We start from the raw sequence: 16,328 nt of genomic DNA, 5'->3' as shown, positions 1-16,328 counted from the left end.
TCCATATCTAAGTCTGCTTCTTTTCACCCTGAAGTCTAGGGAAAATAAATCCTTTAGGCCTTGCACAACTCCCACTGCACTCCTGCAGAGGGTGAGGAAGACCCATAGAGCATATCTCACTACAAAAAGACTAAGTATGCTTTTTCATTGGAAATCCTCTATATTCAGGTCTGACCAACAATACAATACAGGGAGTTTGTCCCATGCTTAGCAAAGGACACTGCAGAATTCCCCCATTTTTTTCTGATAAAAGTGAAATAAATTGTTTCCAATTAAAATAAATACATAACACAGTACTTAAGAAACTTCTTGGTTAACTTTACAGCTTTATTTTGATTCACTTATTTTCTTTTCCTGAAGAGAGGGCTGCGTAAATGCTGCACTGTTAAGGGAAAGAAGTTCAAACTTTATATAAGGGCTTTTTGCCCAGTGTCTCTTGGCATGCTTCCTTGGGTTTTAGATTGCTTTGTATGGTGAAGCATTACAGAATAAGATAACACAGTGTTATCTAGGCACTAAGGAAGGGCTTTGCGCTGAAGAAATTGAGCCAGAATTTCTTTTCAAGGAGAGCAGAGAGTGCATTTGAATAAGCACTAAATTCAGCAGGGGAATAACTAATATGATTGGTTTTAAAGATGCAGAAATGAATATTTTGATGTATTATGAATGTTGTGTGAATTTTAAAAAGCTGGAGGAAGAACGTACATGCTTTCTACTCCCATTTCCAGCCAACATGCTGTAGCAATTTTATAAATCAGAAAGTAAACAAATGCTTGTGATTTTCTTTTTGAAAGGCTACTATCACAAAATACCTTTGGCTCATTTGTTCTGGCAGTATGTGCCTTAATGATGTATCTCACATCATAGCCAGCAAATGTTTTTGCAGCATGTTTTGTAGAGGTGATGAAGATTTTTAACAGCCTGTTCTCCACCAAATTAAGCACTGATCCTGCAGATGCTTACACAGTTTACTTGTTTTCACATAAGGCATGTGCATAGATAGTAAAATAGTAAAGATAGGCACATGCTTAGAGAATGTAGTCTCCAAGATGGTTAGTCCAGTTTCTGAAGACTACTGGGCTGGGATCATCGGAATGTAAATGAGTTACATCTTTGCTCTCATCTGGATTGCTCCTCAAGAGCCATGCTTTTATTCTGCAACGATCTTTCACGTGTTGTGTTTAGAGAAACCATTTTATTTCTCAAACAAAGCAATGCAACAGATATTGATTGAAAAGAAAATCGGCTTACTGATGGAAAATACAGTATTTTCTACAAAGCCAGGCACCTGAAAAAGCACTCATCAATGTCATCACGATATGCATTGGTCTTACGTTACAAATCAGCCCCTTACAGTAGCACTGCAAAAACTTCTTGAATCTTCAGGTAAGAAGTTATGCAGGACCTCTATTAACCAAGGCCCCTTAGGAAGGGCTGACCGGTACTTGTGCTGCAACCATGAATTTCACCCTTGCCCAGACAGGTGCAGCTCTCACCAAGCTGAGCTGAAAAAGAGCAGGATCCTCTTACACCGGAATTGATGTTTGCTCACAGTTTTCCATCATGCAGTATTTCATGGTCTCCATTTTCAGGTTATTAAAATAGGATATTATCCAACAAGTGGAGGGGAAGAAGGGGTCAGGGAGTTGGTTCCTGTCTCAGAAATGGCAGCTAAAGCTGCTGAGCAACATGTGTTTCTCATTTGAAATGTATCACTCATTCTTAAAAACAATAATACATACCATCTGTTGTAGCCATTCATAATTGATAAGATTTGGGCTGAGTTTGACTGTGAAAACCCATTTTAACATGAGTATCAACGTGCATACAAAGAAGTGTTGCAAAGCAATTTGTTGTTCCTTTCCATACATTGCAGCCAATGATGGCCAACTGTCACTTGGCACACACATGCTGCTCTGGAAACCCGATTTATCAAGTCATTGCAAGGCATCAGCATCTGCCCTCCACAAAAACAGGTTAATAATTAGGCGCTGTTTCCCTCAAACAGTTAATAACCAAATTGCTAGATGCTTGTATGACTGGACGGAATGGTTGACTCTGTGTCAACAGAGCTATTAAAATGCAAGGATACACAACAGAAAGCACTCTTTTTCTCATAAAAAGTAAAAAACTGAATGGTTGTCTTGTATACTCTAGGGCTGGTTTGAGACTTTGATAGCCATTTAATTTTGTCTCTGAAAAGAGAAGGGAGGACGGAGTAGTCCCCTTTGAGAAAGAAAAGCCTTTCCTTTGCACTGCAAATGTCTCTCCCTATTAACATCACCGCAGCTCAAATTTCTCAGCTCACAAATCTGAAGCCCCAGACTCACCCAATTTATTAACCAAGGCTACGCTGATTCTAATGCTGCCCAATTTCAATCCGTACATTCAAATTACCTCCAAGTCAACGAGAAAACTCCCAGGTGTTTCAGTGGGCTCTCATCAAAAGCATGGGCTTGGAGACAGCTACACCTTTATTAAGCCCATTGTTTGCTTGGTTTTAAACTCCAGAAATTAAAGATGACAATTTTACCAGGATGTGTTTGCAACGGACTCGATTTGAAACACTGACTTTTTGTTTCCAAAGCACCAGCACCAGCATGCGGATTTGTCACTTTATGATAATTACTATGTCCCCCCACACCACAGTCATCTGGAACATATTTCATTATTGACTTCGTTTAAAACGTACACGGCATGTGCTCACTCTTCTGAGTAAGTCTTTAAATGGACAAAGGCTGATTTGTTCCTTCTTCAAAAATCCAGCCTCAGCATGTAAAGCTATCCCCAATTTAGGTTTATGCTATTTGTGTATAGCATATATAAAATGTAAACACGCTGACATTCATCAAGCATTTAAGCACATGCCTAGGTGTAAACACACAGGTGGTCTCCCTGGGAAAAGCCTCAGTGAAACCTGGGGTACAACTGCAGACGTTCTCTGTACATACAACCTGTGTAGTGTAAATACACCATGTGAATGAAACCTGTTGGCAGCACTCACATACTACTGCATTTTCACTGCTACATTTTAATGTATGATGCCTCCACATTTTTAGCTTTATATCGAGTATCAACTAACGGTCTTCCCTTTTTCAGGTGCTGCTAACCTGAGCATAAATACCCAGAGAAGCAACAGGACACAAATGCAATTGGAACAGGGCTAATTTCATTTTATGATAACAGAAAGACCACCAGTAGCGATTCAGTGTAATTTTACACCAAAGAGAGCCACTAGCCACTCCCTTCCTCTCTCCCAAGCGAGGCTACAATATCAAAGTCATGTACCTTACAATTTCAATGTTTTGTGCCAAATCTTACCAATAAAAAAAAAAAATCTCCAATATCACTTACATATCATTTCCTGAATTTTCATCTCCTTAGGGTCAAATTTTCAAGCCTGAGTCTGCATTTGCTACAACGCCTTTACACACACACCTTCCCTCCTCCTGCCCCCCTTTTAGCTTTGCTGCAAAAACATGGGAATGTCTCCTAAGGTTGCATTCGGAATAGCACTTAAATGCACGTTTTGTTGCTTTAAATAGTAACATCGGTGGAGTAACTCTAGAGTGTTTCATATATAGACATTGAAAGTAGATTTCCAGGGAAGCTTAGCTTTCATTAGGGCACCTAAATGTAACGGGCTCATTTTCAAAATCCCACAGAGTGCAATAGCTCCTATTCTGTTTAGCAGAACTATTATTTTGCAGATCTGAACATCCGAGGTTTCTGAAGCTTTCAGGTTTGCATGCCTGTGTGGTCCCACAGGCCTATGCAAGAGCTTAAATTGAAGAATGTGCAATTATTAATTTTTAAAGCAAAAGGATAAATGCCTGACACTGCTTCTACTGTGTTATTAAAAAAAAAAAAAAAAAGACGACGACTTGGTGGATTATGCAGGGATATGCTAGCCCCAGCCTCTGCTGAACTAGTCTGTGCTCTCCAGCAAAGGAAAAGACAATAGTTTCACTATGACAGACCACTCAATGCACAAGAGAGAAAAAAAAAAATTGAGAGTTAATGAGGCACTGCTGAATAATACCTTCACAGAAGCAGAGAGAAACCAGGTAGATGTCATCTGCAAGGTAAATTAAAATTATACATCTCTGAGGATTATCAGTGAAATTTGAGATCTGGAAGGGAATTTGCTTTTGATATTGGAAGGGATAAATACTCCATGTAAATCCTTTTATGTGGGCCTGTAGAGCGGAACAGAGAAATTAAAGATAAATGAGATTAAGGCGTTTTTTAAAACTACATTAGACATATTTAAGTTACCCATGGAGGGAAAAAGACTTTGGAGGAGGAGATTAGTTTAGACCCTCAGCAGTACATTCATCTGGGAAATCATTTGGAACAAATCTTTTCTAATCGGAATCGGTCGCTACCCCAGCTCCCAAAAGGCAGACAGCCCCCTCAGCCCCCTTCAGGAACAACCTGCCATAACTGCACAGTCTTTTCTGAAGCTAGACAGCGTCTAAAAAATGCACGAGCCTTGCAGCTCGTTGCAGCTGTGAGCTAGGAATCGCTGGCTCTGCAGCTGAGGTCTTCCTCCTGCAGTGCCGTGAGAGCTGGTCAGGCAGCTGGCAAGGACATGAGCCCACTGAGCAAGTCAACATTTCTGCACAGTCTGGCAACTGGCAAATTTTGGGTGAAGTTTAGGAAAGGAAACTCATAGGGATAAGTTATTTTATTTTATTTTATTATTATTTTTTTTTTCAAAAGGATGCCCTGGGGAGGGCCCCTTTGCCTTAGCTTCCCACAAATCCTGCCATTTAATTCCTCTTGGAAACGGAGACAGAAGCTAACCAAAATCAAATGCTGTGCAGTCTGTGTTTCTGTCTCCCTTGCCAGAGTTTGAGGTATATACAACTACTATGGTTTTATACAGGCCTATATTGTTATTAAAAGTTGACTGGAAATGTTGTTAGCAAGGAAAGTGGAGGAAATGAGTAAAAAAAGTAATACATTCAGATCCATTTGGCTCTCTTCCTGGGAGCCCTTTTAATATAAAGGAACTCAACAAAGCTGTATTTTTAGATCTGGAAAGATGCGTTTTACTATTTCGCACACTAAAGGGATTTACCTTAATACACTCAAAATTTCCCCCTCCCTCCTCCTCCCTGATGTGCTAGAAGAAATGAACTTCAATCCTAAACTTAACCACTGGATACAGATATTCCCTTTTCCCTATTGGCCAGAATAAAAACCAATAAATGTATTTCATTTCTTTTGTGGATTTATAATAGCACCTGGCAAGGATGGTCTTAATCTCCTTACACTGCTTGCACCAATGAAAGAAACCTTTGCAGTATTTATTGTGAGAGATATGAAAGGATAACAGGAATAAAATCTGGAAATATAAATATTATCTTCATGAAGATCTGTTATAAAACATATGAAATCCATATCAGCCTCTCTGGAGGGTGCTCGGCATAATGGCGCAATTTAGACAATAGGTTGTTAAAGATGGGAAGAAATACATTCCTCTTAATGACACAGAATTGTTCAGAAACAATTGTGAGCTATGGGGTCATGTTTAGACGGCAAATTGGTGGCAAATACCTAGAGGTACACCTGTAAGGAGTAGACAAGAAATACTGGTTAGTACAAAGGACCTAAAGTCAGTGGTTTCTTCCTGTATGTACAGCGGACAAGCATGATTGCAGGGGCCAGACTGCTATGTTTTCTAGCCATCTTTATTAATTAATCCTACACAGATATATTTCAAAAATTAGAAAGATGTTCCATTATTTGGATACGGAATCATCAGCCACTTAGGTGGGGAAAATCGTGGATTATTAATATATTGAGGAATTCGCCAGAATTTCATTATTCTTTCTGCCCAGCATGGTTACAATTTCCATTATTAGCTGAGATACTCTCAATTACTCACTATGCTGGAAATGGGTGTGACAAAGATGGATTTCTTGAAAAAGATGAACACCTTCAGAAAGCCTTGGGTTACTAGAAACCTGGCACAAAGTTTGCTGATATTGAAAGAAAGCTTCCCAGTGCCTTTAAAGACTTTTTGATTCAAATGCAAAGGCATTCAGACAACAGATTTAAAGATTTTTAAGCAAATTTTAGTTGAAGTGGCTAAACCCAGAGCAATGGTGTACACTTTCTCACCAGAAGTGGGACAAGACTGGAGAGGAATAACAGTGCTCTGAAGTCACGCTAGTAATTAAGTTACTCCCTTAGATTCATAATCTTCATAAAATGAGATAAATCACACTATTCATCACAGTTTTCCATCTTTAGTTTCCATAACAGAAACAAATCATGGAGGCCTTAAGGAGAACAGACAGAGGTCTACCTCAAGGAGAACATCCAACATGAGAAACACGCAGCATATCTATGGTAAAGTCTTTGACTTATTTGAAGTCTAGGTCTCTGCAATGCAAAATTTGTGAGCATGAGATGATGGTAGGGATACAGATACGAATGTACTATCTGTTCCTCTACCACAGGAACCTTTTCAGATTATCCAAAGAAAGGAAGAAACCTTCTCACAAGTGTATTTGCTAAAAACTTTAATGAACATTAAACTACTGTCATGCTTAGCATGCTCCCCAACATTCCCCTCAATATGTTTGTGAATTTTACTCTTGCAAACTTGTCACTGGTCTCCATTTCACTTTACACCTACTTAAGAATTAATTGGAAAAGAAAAAAAATAATTTCTTCTTAATTATATCTGTCACCAGGATACTCAAGCTTTTACAGGAAAAGAATTGCACCACTCCTGCTGTTTCCCTCACATACATTCAATGTTTCCTAAAAGATCCTCAGGATTTTCCAAAGAAACGGAAAAAGAAGTTCTGAATTTCCCTCAGAAAAAGTAAGCAAACATAAAGCCATTTTTCTTGCCTTAAGTCTTTGTATTTGGGCTGCGGGTGTTAAATTTGTGCCACGTGTAGCCCAACACGTTGTGCCATTCAGACACCTGTCAGCAGATCATGCTCCTGGCTGCCGCTCTCATAGTTCATCATGTAACTGGTCAGTTCAGCCTTCAGTTAAAAAAGCCATTTTGTAATGCTGCAAAAAAAAAAATATTTTTCTTTGGACTGAAACACGAAAAGTCTGGAAGTAATGAAAGTCTTACAATAGGACTGACAAAGAAGAATGTGGAGGGGTGTACATCCTCCTTGTGGTCAAATTAAACTCTCCCCTGCTATCTCCTGTAATATTTTGATCTTCACTGTGCTTGAGTGTGAGACCTTCAACAACTATGAAGCTTGTAGGTGTCCAGCTCAAATGTCAGACCTCATTTTAAGGCTTACTTCACTTCCATGATTACTTAGGAGTGCAGTTTGAAAACAGGATGGTCAGAGAAGTAACTCTCAAATATTCACATGACTAAACGGGTACTTACTGCAGCGACTCTTCCGTAACAATCTGTTCAGCTGGTAAGCTACAAAGCCATTTTTCTAAGTGATGTTAATACATGTCCATCAGATTTTGTCCCTACTAACTTTGACAGCAAATGTGGAATAAAACACACCATGATCGGCTGACAAGTTCATGGATGCCCAAGCTATAACCTTGTCCAACCTTCTTCCCCTGCCGCATTTCAGATCTAATCCAGTTCAGCTCAGCAGAAACATTATGATGTCTTTTCCAATAAATAAGTGTGCACAATTCAAAGACATCAGGGAACACACCCTGTCGGGCATGCAGATATGATTTTCAGAACCAACATGTGCTGTAAAGACCGACACATCAGGTAATGGAGGCATTTCAATATGCTAAGCCCAGGTGGTGAGCCAGTTCAGGGGCTGACCTGTCGAACACTCAAGAAAAAAAAAGAGAAAAAAGATGACTTTTCACAGAAACACCCATGTTGGCACAAGTTGGGGAAGAAGTATCCCACAATCTAGAGGAAAGGACAGAGATGACAAGAGCCAGCAGGAGCTGGCTTTTCACAGGAACATGCTAGAAATAATGGATGGAGCAGGTTGTGGTGGCCTTCATGATACAGAATTGGCTAACATTTGTCTAACTTCTCCTCACGAGAAAATCCACAGTACTCCTGCTGACAGCAGGCCTTTAAACAAGTATGCATTACAGGCATAAACACTTTAAATCACCTTGTTCTTTAATTTTACTCAAATTCAACTCATATTTAAAAATGAAGCACGTTTTTGTACATCTCATTGATTTCACCATTTCTCACAAAAAAAAAATCTTTTTTTTTTCATCTCAGACTACTTTCAAATTTTCAAACACATTTATTTTCCCCATCTGTCAGCATGTAATTTTCCTCCCATTCCTGAAAACCTTGCCTACACCTATGCAGATAGCTCAGCCTCCAGGCTAAGAGACTTCAGGTTCGCAAAGCCCTGCAATATCAAGTTATTTTAATTAAGGGTGCTTTCCAAGCAGCTATTGTGTATGTGCACTCTCCCCACCAGTAAATAGTGAAAGAAGACTGATAGGGGAAGTAACAGGTCCTTTGTTTCTGCCTCCTTGGAAAAAGGACGGACAAGCAAAGCTGAGAATTTCAGTGAATACAAAAGAGGGTTTTTGGCCGCAGTGCCTGTGAAATTGTATGCCTTGGAAGAAAGGCAATTTGTCAGCAGGATACAAAGTAAAGAGTCTTTGCTCAGAAATAATCATAATGGGTACTTAGTTATTTTTTTATTATTATTATTGTTCCTAGCCCACACGCACAAATCATTTATTTAACTAAAACAAAGGATGCCCAGCTTTAGAGGGGGAATTCACTCTTTACTGACCAAAGTGTCTCCATTTTCTCTGGGGGAAAGTTCTCTTGGGGAGGAAAAGGAAAAAAAATAGAGCAAAAGAAAACTGGAGAAGCCACAAGCCCATTTGTTTACCAAAACATGGCATTGCTCTCGATGGGCACAGGCTGCTTCTCAACCAATAGGGAAGGTGTCAAGAAAACGCACAAAGGGAAAATGTGGAGGCCTCATAAGAGTCTTACAGCACTCCAGAAATAATTAAGAACCATGTTCTTGGAAAAAGTGGTCTCATTAAATTGTTTTCAGATTGTAATTTGCTCCCCCTTCTTTCCCTTTCCACCAGCAATCTTGGAGCGTTGAAAATATCAGTTTGCTTTCTAGTGCTTGTATTCTCTTAAAAATGTCATTATTCAATTATCTGTCTATTCACTGGCCCGAAGGTCCAGCGGAGCAGATATTGTGAGCCTTCATTTAATGTTTTAAATGCACTTCAGTCCACTTGTGATACAATAAAACTTTATTGAATTCTGTTCCCACATCACACTTACCATCCCTCACTTTTATTGATATGTGAGCCTATCTACTCTTCTGTCAGCAATAAAAGGAATATTTCTAGCAAAGAAATGACCTTTCCTTCTATCAATATAGCAATTGGGAAATGTGATTTCAGTTTCCATGTTTAAAAATAATAATAACAACAACAAAAAAAAGGCTTAAGAAAAGATAAACACTGCTCCACCACTGTTTTCCATCCCTTTATTAGCATTAAAAGACTAGGAAAATGTCTGTACGTACCAAAGGTATCTGATCCCTCTCTAACATTCATTACCTAGAGGAATGGAAAGGGAGGACAATTTATCTTTCCTCAGAAGTCACATTTTTCCCTTGCAGGAAATAGTCCTTGGAATAGATCTTTCCGATATTAAAACCTGGTAGTATACTTGTCGCCCGGACGAGCTGCAAGTTATCACAGTGTGATATGATAGGTGAGTTGCTGCCAAGCCCAGGGCATGAATCTCATTCCCTCCTGCTTCTGCAGTCCTTTCTATCAATGCAGCAACACGCTTGGTCCTGTGGAGCTCCCACCCTTTTTTTCCACTTTGCCCTGCTCTATACCTCAATATTTCTAAGCCTCCTGCAGGTTTTCACATTCTTTAATAAAACAGCTGGGTTTTGAAGGACAACAGCACACAAGATTTTTTTGTTATCTCCAAAACCTAGAACCTAGGGGACTTCAGAGCTCAGGAAAAACTGAAGGTAAATTTGACCTAGCTATCCCCTTTCCAACAACATGATGGATCCATGAGAGCCTGAACAGTTGTCTGAAGGGGAAAATGAACAGATAAAACACTCCAAAATACCTCTACACTTCAAACTCACACCTTTTTCCAAGCTGAAATGGATCCAAATGCAGGCAGTCCCCAGGTTTCAGCTGAAGCCAGTGGGAAACGCTTGCTCACAGATCGGAAAATCTGCCCGTGCTCTGACTTCAGGTGTGACCCACCAAGTGCAACACTATGGCCACAGCCCACCAAACATGTGTGCTCCGGGGACTGAGGGAAAGGAAGTTCATCAGCCTGGAGTATGCCCTTCTTTCTCTTTATCCGTCTCAGAAATACAAGCAGGACTACAGAGACACATAGGGCTTGAACTGCAAAGTGCATACACAGGCTATATTTGCATAGGCAAAACCAATACATTGGTTTGGATTTATCAGATTATAAATAGAAAATGTGGCTGCTAACGATGACAGCTAGCTCAGCAGCTCTCCTACCACCATTAGTCCTGGAGACTCTTGCTTGTCACCAGTCTCGTGTATGGATGACAGCAGATAAACTGCTCATCTGCTTTCTGCACTGGCTCACAAGTAAAACGGGAAGTCCCTTAGCACATTACAAAGATGAAATAAGGAAAATTATACTCCTAGACATACAGTCACTATGAGAACAGGAGAATAAAAGTGCCATAAGCAGATACATGCTGGAAGTGTTTCTGTAGTATCCACTAAGAGTGTTACACCCAGCTTCACAAAACCACTTCCAGCACGGCTGTTTCCATGACCCGTTTAACACTGCCCAGAAAAGAAAGAAGGGGAGATGGATGTGCTAAGAAATAACAATAGAATACGGGATCACAGGGATCCTTGCAACATGGGGTTTCTCATACATACACACAGCAAAATGTAGCTTAAAATGCAGTCTCAGACACATCTCTGCAGTGTGCCACATCTCCACAACAATGGCGAACTGCAGGTCTACAATAGCACATATTTAATAGAAAACCATGGAAAAGCTCTCTTGGTCTGTAACCATTAAAATAAAATTCAGCTGTAAGAAACATGGATTGAAAAAAAATCAGTATTTCAGAAGAAAAGGAGGGGTATTTCAAAGAGACATCAGAGAAAAAAACAGTATACACCAAGGTCTGGTTTAAGACAAGATTAATTTGGTGACTGTTTCTGAGATCAGAAAAATATGGTAACTGATGCCAGTGAAGCCTATCAAATTAGGTCATCTTTTTACTTGCTGCAATCACCTGCTGCTTTTCACCTGATTGTTATTATCAGAGAAAAAAAAAAAAAACAGCACAAAAACAACACACACGGCTTCTTGTAATGACTCCCCATTTATGTACATAGCATCTGCCATCACATAAACTTACTGCAGGGTCAGGAAAATGAGGAGAGGATAGGACTACCTCTATAGTCATCTGTTTTCCCCACGTTGAGAGTTAGTGCAGCCTCATGAAATGCTCCTTGTCAGGGGTAACCCTAGCAAGCCCACAGGAGTGCTACAGGGAGAGTAATATAAAGGGTGTTTTAAAATATATGAGCTACTGAAGTTAGAAGAGGAGGTTTTCCCCTCCTGAGAGGAAAGGGGGATATTTTCTTCTTGAAAATGTTCCACGTTATTGGAAGAGTGAAAAACTAAATTAAAATAAAATAAAAAAATCACAAGAGAAGCGGGCAACCCAACCGAGAGTTTTAAGTTCCATAATTTTTCTCTGAGGGAGTGTATACACTAGCACTTTATTGAGTGTAAGTGTCTAAGGTCAGTCCTAACATCTGTTAAAGACGACTCCTAAACGCTGCTCTGCTGAGACCCACACAAGCTCCCCTCTGCCACCAAGTCAGCGCTTGGCTAAACCGTACCTCGCTGTCTACAAGCAACCATTCGAAACCTTAGGGAGTAAACCATCCGACCCGACAAAGCAAGCTGGAATTGCACACAAATATACGTGCCTGCTGAAATATTAATTCTTTTGTTACGCAACTGCTGTGTTTCTTTAGGAGATGGCCATCTGGTAGATGCTGCTGTTCACCAAGGGCTTGGTGCACGAAGCTGCAGAGCGAATGCCAGTGGCTGAGGAAGGATTTCCCTGGCATCTCCCTAACAGCACTGAAGAGACCATACAGCCTGCTCCTCTCCTGCAGCCAAGCATCCAGAACTGTAGCTGGGGTCAGGCAGCAGTGCCAAGAAAAACGGATATGAAAGGACTTCGGCAGCAACCCAAATTGGGCTGAAGCACCTGGGCTTGGTGACAAGAACCCAGTGGGAGATGGTGCTTCTGTGCAGGACCAGCTGAACCATGGCAAATGGCTGAGGCATCACCGAGGGGGAAACAGATTTTACCCACCAGGAGTAGCTTTGGTCCAGATACACCCTTGCTGACCCCCTTTTCCTGAGCTCACCCCATTCCCCATTGCTTGTACGGTCTTTGCTTGTGGCACTAGCCATGGGGTGCTCCTGTGGCCCAAGTGAGGAACATCTGCTAAGTCACGCCAGTCATTTTCAGAGAGAAGAAGTAGAAGGCAGTAACAAAGCCAGGGAGAGACTGAGGTATGAGAAGGCCTTAGGTTTCACACTTCATCGCAGCAGATGAGAGTGCACGGTTTGCATGAATGCAGGCTTGTGAGCCAACTTCCATGGTGCTACACTCATGAGGATTTGACCCCAAATTTCTTAGTCAAAGGACGCAGAACAATAAACGTGGGAGAAGGCATCCTATGTACAACATGCTTGTCCCCCGTTGCCTCCCATAACTCTACTCACATAGGCAGTATATTTGATTCATGAGCAAACAGAGCAAAGAGCCACCAAAGTCACTAACTTAATTGCAAAGGTAGCACAGCTTGTTGTTGTTGTTGTTTTCCTCACATCATTCAGGTCATTAAAACACATTCAGTCCCTACTGTACATTTGGTACTGAGCAACCTCTCACAAGAGTTATTTTAAATCTTGTACATAAGGCCGATTAACACCTTGGGGCATAATATTCACATATTACCTTTCTCACAAGGCACCACTATTCCTCTTTGTTTTATATACAACAAAGGCTACAGAGGGGTACTAGGTAATGACTATTGCTTTACCAGCCCAGTCTCAGGAGGGAACAGCATACCTCATGCAAATCGCAAATCATAAGGAAATACAACCTGCTATGATAAGTAGAAACCTATCCCCCCTCACCCTCCCTACGCACAGCGTTGTTTGTACAATGAAAGACCTCATTTAAAGTGGAATACCTTCAAACCAGTCATTTGCTAGGGCAGACCTTAAGCCCTTAATGTCACGCTTCCCATGGGTTTAATAGCTCACCCCATAAAAAATATTCCATCACCGTATTTAGAAGCTGCACATTTTTGTGTAGAAAAATCAAATACAGACCCGCTGAGCACCCCCCTTCACCCGAAGGCAGAGAGACACAGAGTCCCTCAGCAAAGAGAGATCCTTCTGCTCACAGATGAGGTCTCAGCTGCAGCCCCCACTTTGTGGTTTCCAACTGTCTCACAACAAACGAAACCCTCTGCAACCTTTCCATGTCACAGTGGCAGGCAGGCGGTCACCTACCACACGAGGAACTGCGAGGTTATCGCTTCCCCTCCAGACAGCCTGCCTGGCATCTCTCAGCCATGTCTGCCCTCCTGCAGCCCGTGCTTGAGGCAATGGTGCAGTGCCTGTTTGCAACGACGATGCTCTTAGTCCTCCAGCTGAATCTTAAGTTTCGTCAAATTGAACTCTCCTGATACTCTCTCAACACGACTCTGTGGCTTAAAAGCACCCGTTCCTGAGCCTGTCTTCTTATTTTGAGAGGTATACTATGAGTGTTTGGTTTTGGCCTTCACAAACAGAAAACCTAGAAATAGCGCTGTTATTCACTGCTCAGCTCTTTACAACTGCTAATAAAAAGTACACTCCTGGTATTACCGGTCGTACTTCTTTTTGAGGTATGCCATTTCTGACAGCATGACCATAAGTGCATCTAACAGATTTCCTTTCCACAGAAAGCAAATTCTGAGGTACACTTAACTTTTTGCAACTCTGACATTTCCCATTCAGCCCATCTTGCTGTAATCCCAGATGACTGTCTTTCCGCCCTCAAAAATTCAGGCTAAATGGCAAGTATGCAATTTGCCTTCATAATTTTTGAAGCTTACAAATTAGTAGTTTCTACCATCAAACATCACATTTCCCAAAACATAAGCTTTCTATCTCCTTGCTGTTACAATACTGTATTTAAGGCACTTATCAAATGTCACCAATTAAAAGGACACTAAAAGGAAGTGCACTGCTATTCAATGACAAGCATAAAATTCTGGAAAGAGAAGCTATAAGCTAGTAATAATGTTTTATTCCTACGGTATGCATTCACTAATGGAGCTTTACAAATGTTTTCCAAAAAGGTGACACATAACTGTAACACTGCATAACAGGCCAAACATGGGGTACTACTAGGATATTTTTAACCTAAGCACAAACCTTGCACAGAGGACAGTTTTTCATATCTTATCACCTCAGTCTCATATGATGCACATAGTTTGTCATTGAGTGTTTATTTGTCCTCAGGCAAGAAGAGACAAGCTCAAGGCTGGCCCATTCTCCACAATAAATCAGTTCTCCATTAAAGAAAGAAATGCAAATATATCAAGATACATACTGTAAGGGACACATTCGTACTGAACTTCTAGGTATTTATATGTCCCAGGGCAAGGGTCTGGAAACACATCAGGGCCAGCCACAACTGCACATTGGGTCCGATTACTGCATCTGCAAAGCAAAAGAAGAGAGTGAGAAAACAGCCTGGGCAGAAGGACAGGTCTGGCACATCTTCTGGCACAGCACCAGCAGGAGTGAAGATGCAGAAACCGGGACTTCAGCATCAGCTTGGGAAGCTCCCCAAGAGAGCATACAAAGGCTGATGGCAAACACTGACATATGTCCACATCAGCTTATCACCGCTCTTTAGGTAGCCGTTTTCTTGCATGCTGTCTAAATTCCAGCTAAATCATACCCATAAGATAATGCTTTGCCTGTACACATAATAAAGAGGAATTTTTTTTCAAAAGGGGAGATGAACAGTGCAAAACCCCTTCCCCTCCAAGCAGTTCTTACAGCACCAGGAGGTATTTTTTTCAGAACAAGTTGAGAGGAAGATTTATAAATAATGAATATGGGTGTGTGGCCCTCTAGTTCTTGAAATTAGCCTTAAATATCAGTGTCACAACTAAATGAAATGTAAAAACTAAAGCAACAACATTTGTGGCAAAAATAATCATTGTATATTTTATGGCAGGCATAATAAATAGATTTTATGAAATATTTATAAAATGTTTCCACAAAAACAGTCATCTTGAATGATGTTGTTTAATGCAAAGCAAAGAATGGAAGCAGTAACACTGAGAGGAAAAAGAACTATTCACGAAGTATACTATCAAGAAATCTCTGCAGAGAGCTCTGAACAGACTGGAGAGCTGGGCAATCACCAACCGCATGAAGTTTAACAAGAGCAAGTGCCGGGTCCTGCACCTGGGACAGGGCAACCTTGGCTATATGTACAGACTGGGCGACGAGACGCTGGAGAGCAGTCCCACAGAGAGGGATCTGGGGGCTGTGGTTGACAGCAAGCTGAACATGAGCCAGCAGTGTGCCCTGGCAGCCAGGAGGGCCAACCATACCCTGGGGTGCACCAAGCACAGCATTGCTAGTCGGTCGAGGGAAGGGATTGTCCCGCTCTGCTCTGCGCTGGTGCGGCCTCACCTCGAGCACTGTGTGCAGTTCTGGGCACCACAGTACAAAAAGGACGTGAAAGTGTTGGAGAGTGTCCAGAGGAGGGCTAGAAGGATGGTGAAGGGCCTAGAGGGGAAGACGTATGAGAAGCAGCTGAGGTCACTTGGCCTGTTCAGCCTGGAAAGAGGAGGCTGAGGGGAGACCTCATGGCAGCCTACAGCTTCCTCACGAGGGGGAGGGGAGGGGCAGGCGCCGATCTGTTCTCTTTAGTGACCAGTGACAGGACCCGAGGGAACGGTGTCAAGCTGTGACAGGGGAGGTTCAGGCTGGATATCAGGAAGAGGTTCTTCACTGAGAGGGCTGTCGCGCACTGGAACAGGCTCCCCAGGGATGCAGTCACGGCACCAAGCCTGTCGGAGTTTAAGAAGCATTTGGACTGTGCTCTTAGTCACAGGTCTGAATTTGTGTGTAGACCTGTGTGGTGCTAGGAGTTGGACTTGATGATCCCTGTGGGTCCCTTCCAACTCAGGATATTCTATGATTCTATGATGAAATTGATTCCACAACATAAAAATTAAACCTTTTAATTAAGAAAAAAATAATAAATTCTCAC

At 41.5% G+C, this 16,328-nt stretch overlaps 1 protein-coding gene across 1 annotated transcript in view; it reads right to left on the bottom strand.

Moving 5' to 3' along the window:
* Positions 1-16,328, bottom strand: part of ADGRL3 (adhesion G protein-coupled receptor L3) — a 526,793-nt gene that overhangs the window by 199,183 nt on the left and 311,282 nt on the right. The window contains exon 5 of the mRNA XM_035542902.2: positions 14,646-14,755. Within this exon, the coding sequence (XP_035398795.1) occupies positions 14,646-14,755 (110 nt within the window). The remainder of the gene's footprint in view (positions 1-14,645; positions 14,756-16,328) is intronic.

This window comes from Cygnus atratus, chromosome 4 (assembly GCF_013377495.2).
Source record: "Cygnus atratus isolate AKBS03 ecotype Queensland, Australia chromosome 4, CAtr_DNAZoo_HiC_assembly, whole genome shotgun sequence".
NCBI classification, from domain to species: domain Eukaryota; kingdom Metazoa; phylum Chordata; class Aves; order Anseriformes; family Anatidae; genus Cygnus; species Cygnus atratus.
This window is presented reverse-complemented; position numbering and strand designations above follow the sequence as displayed.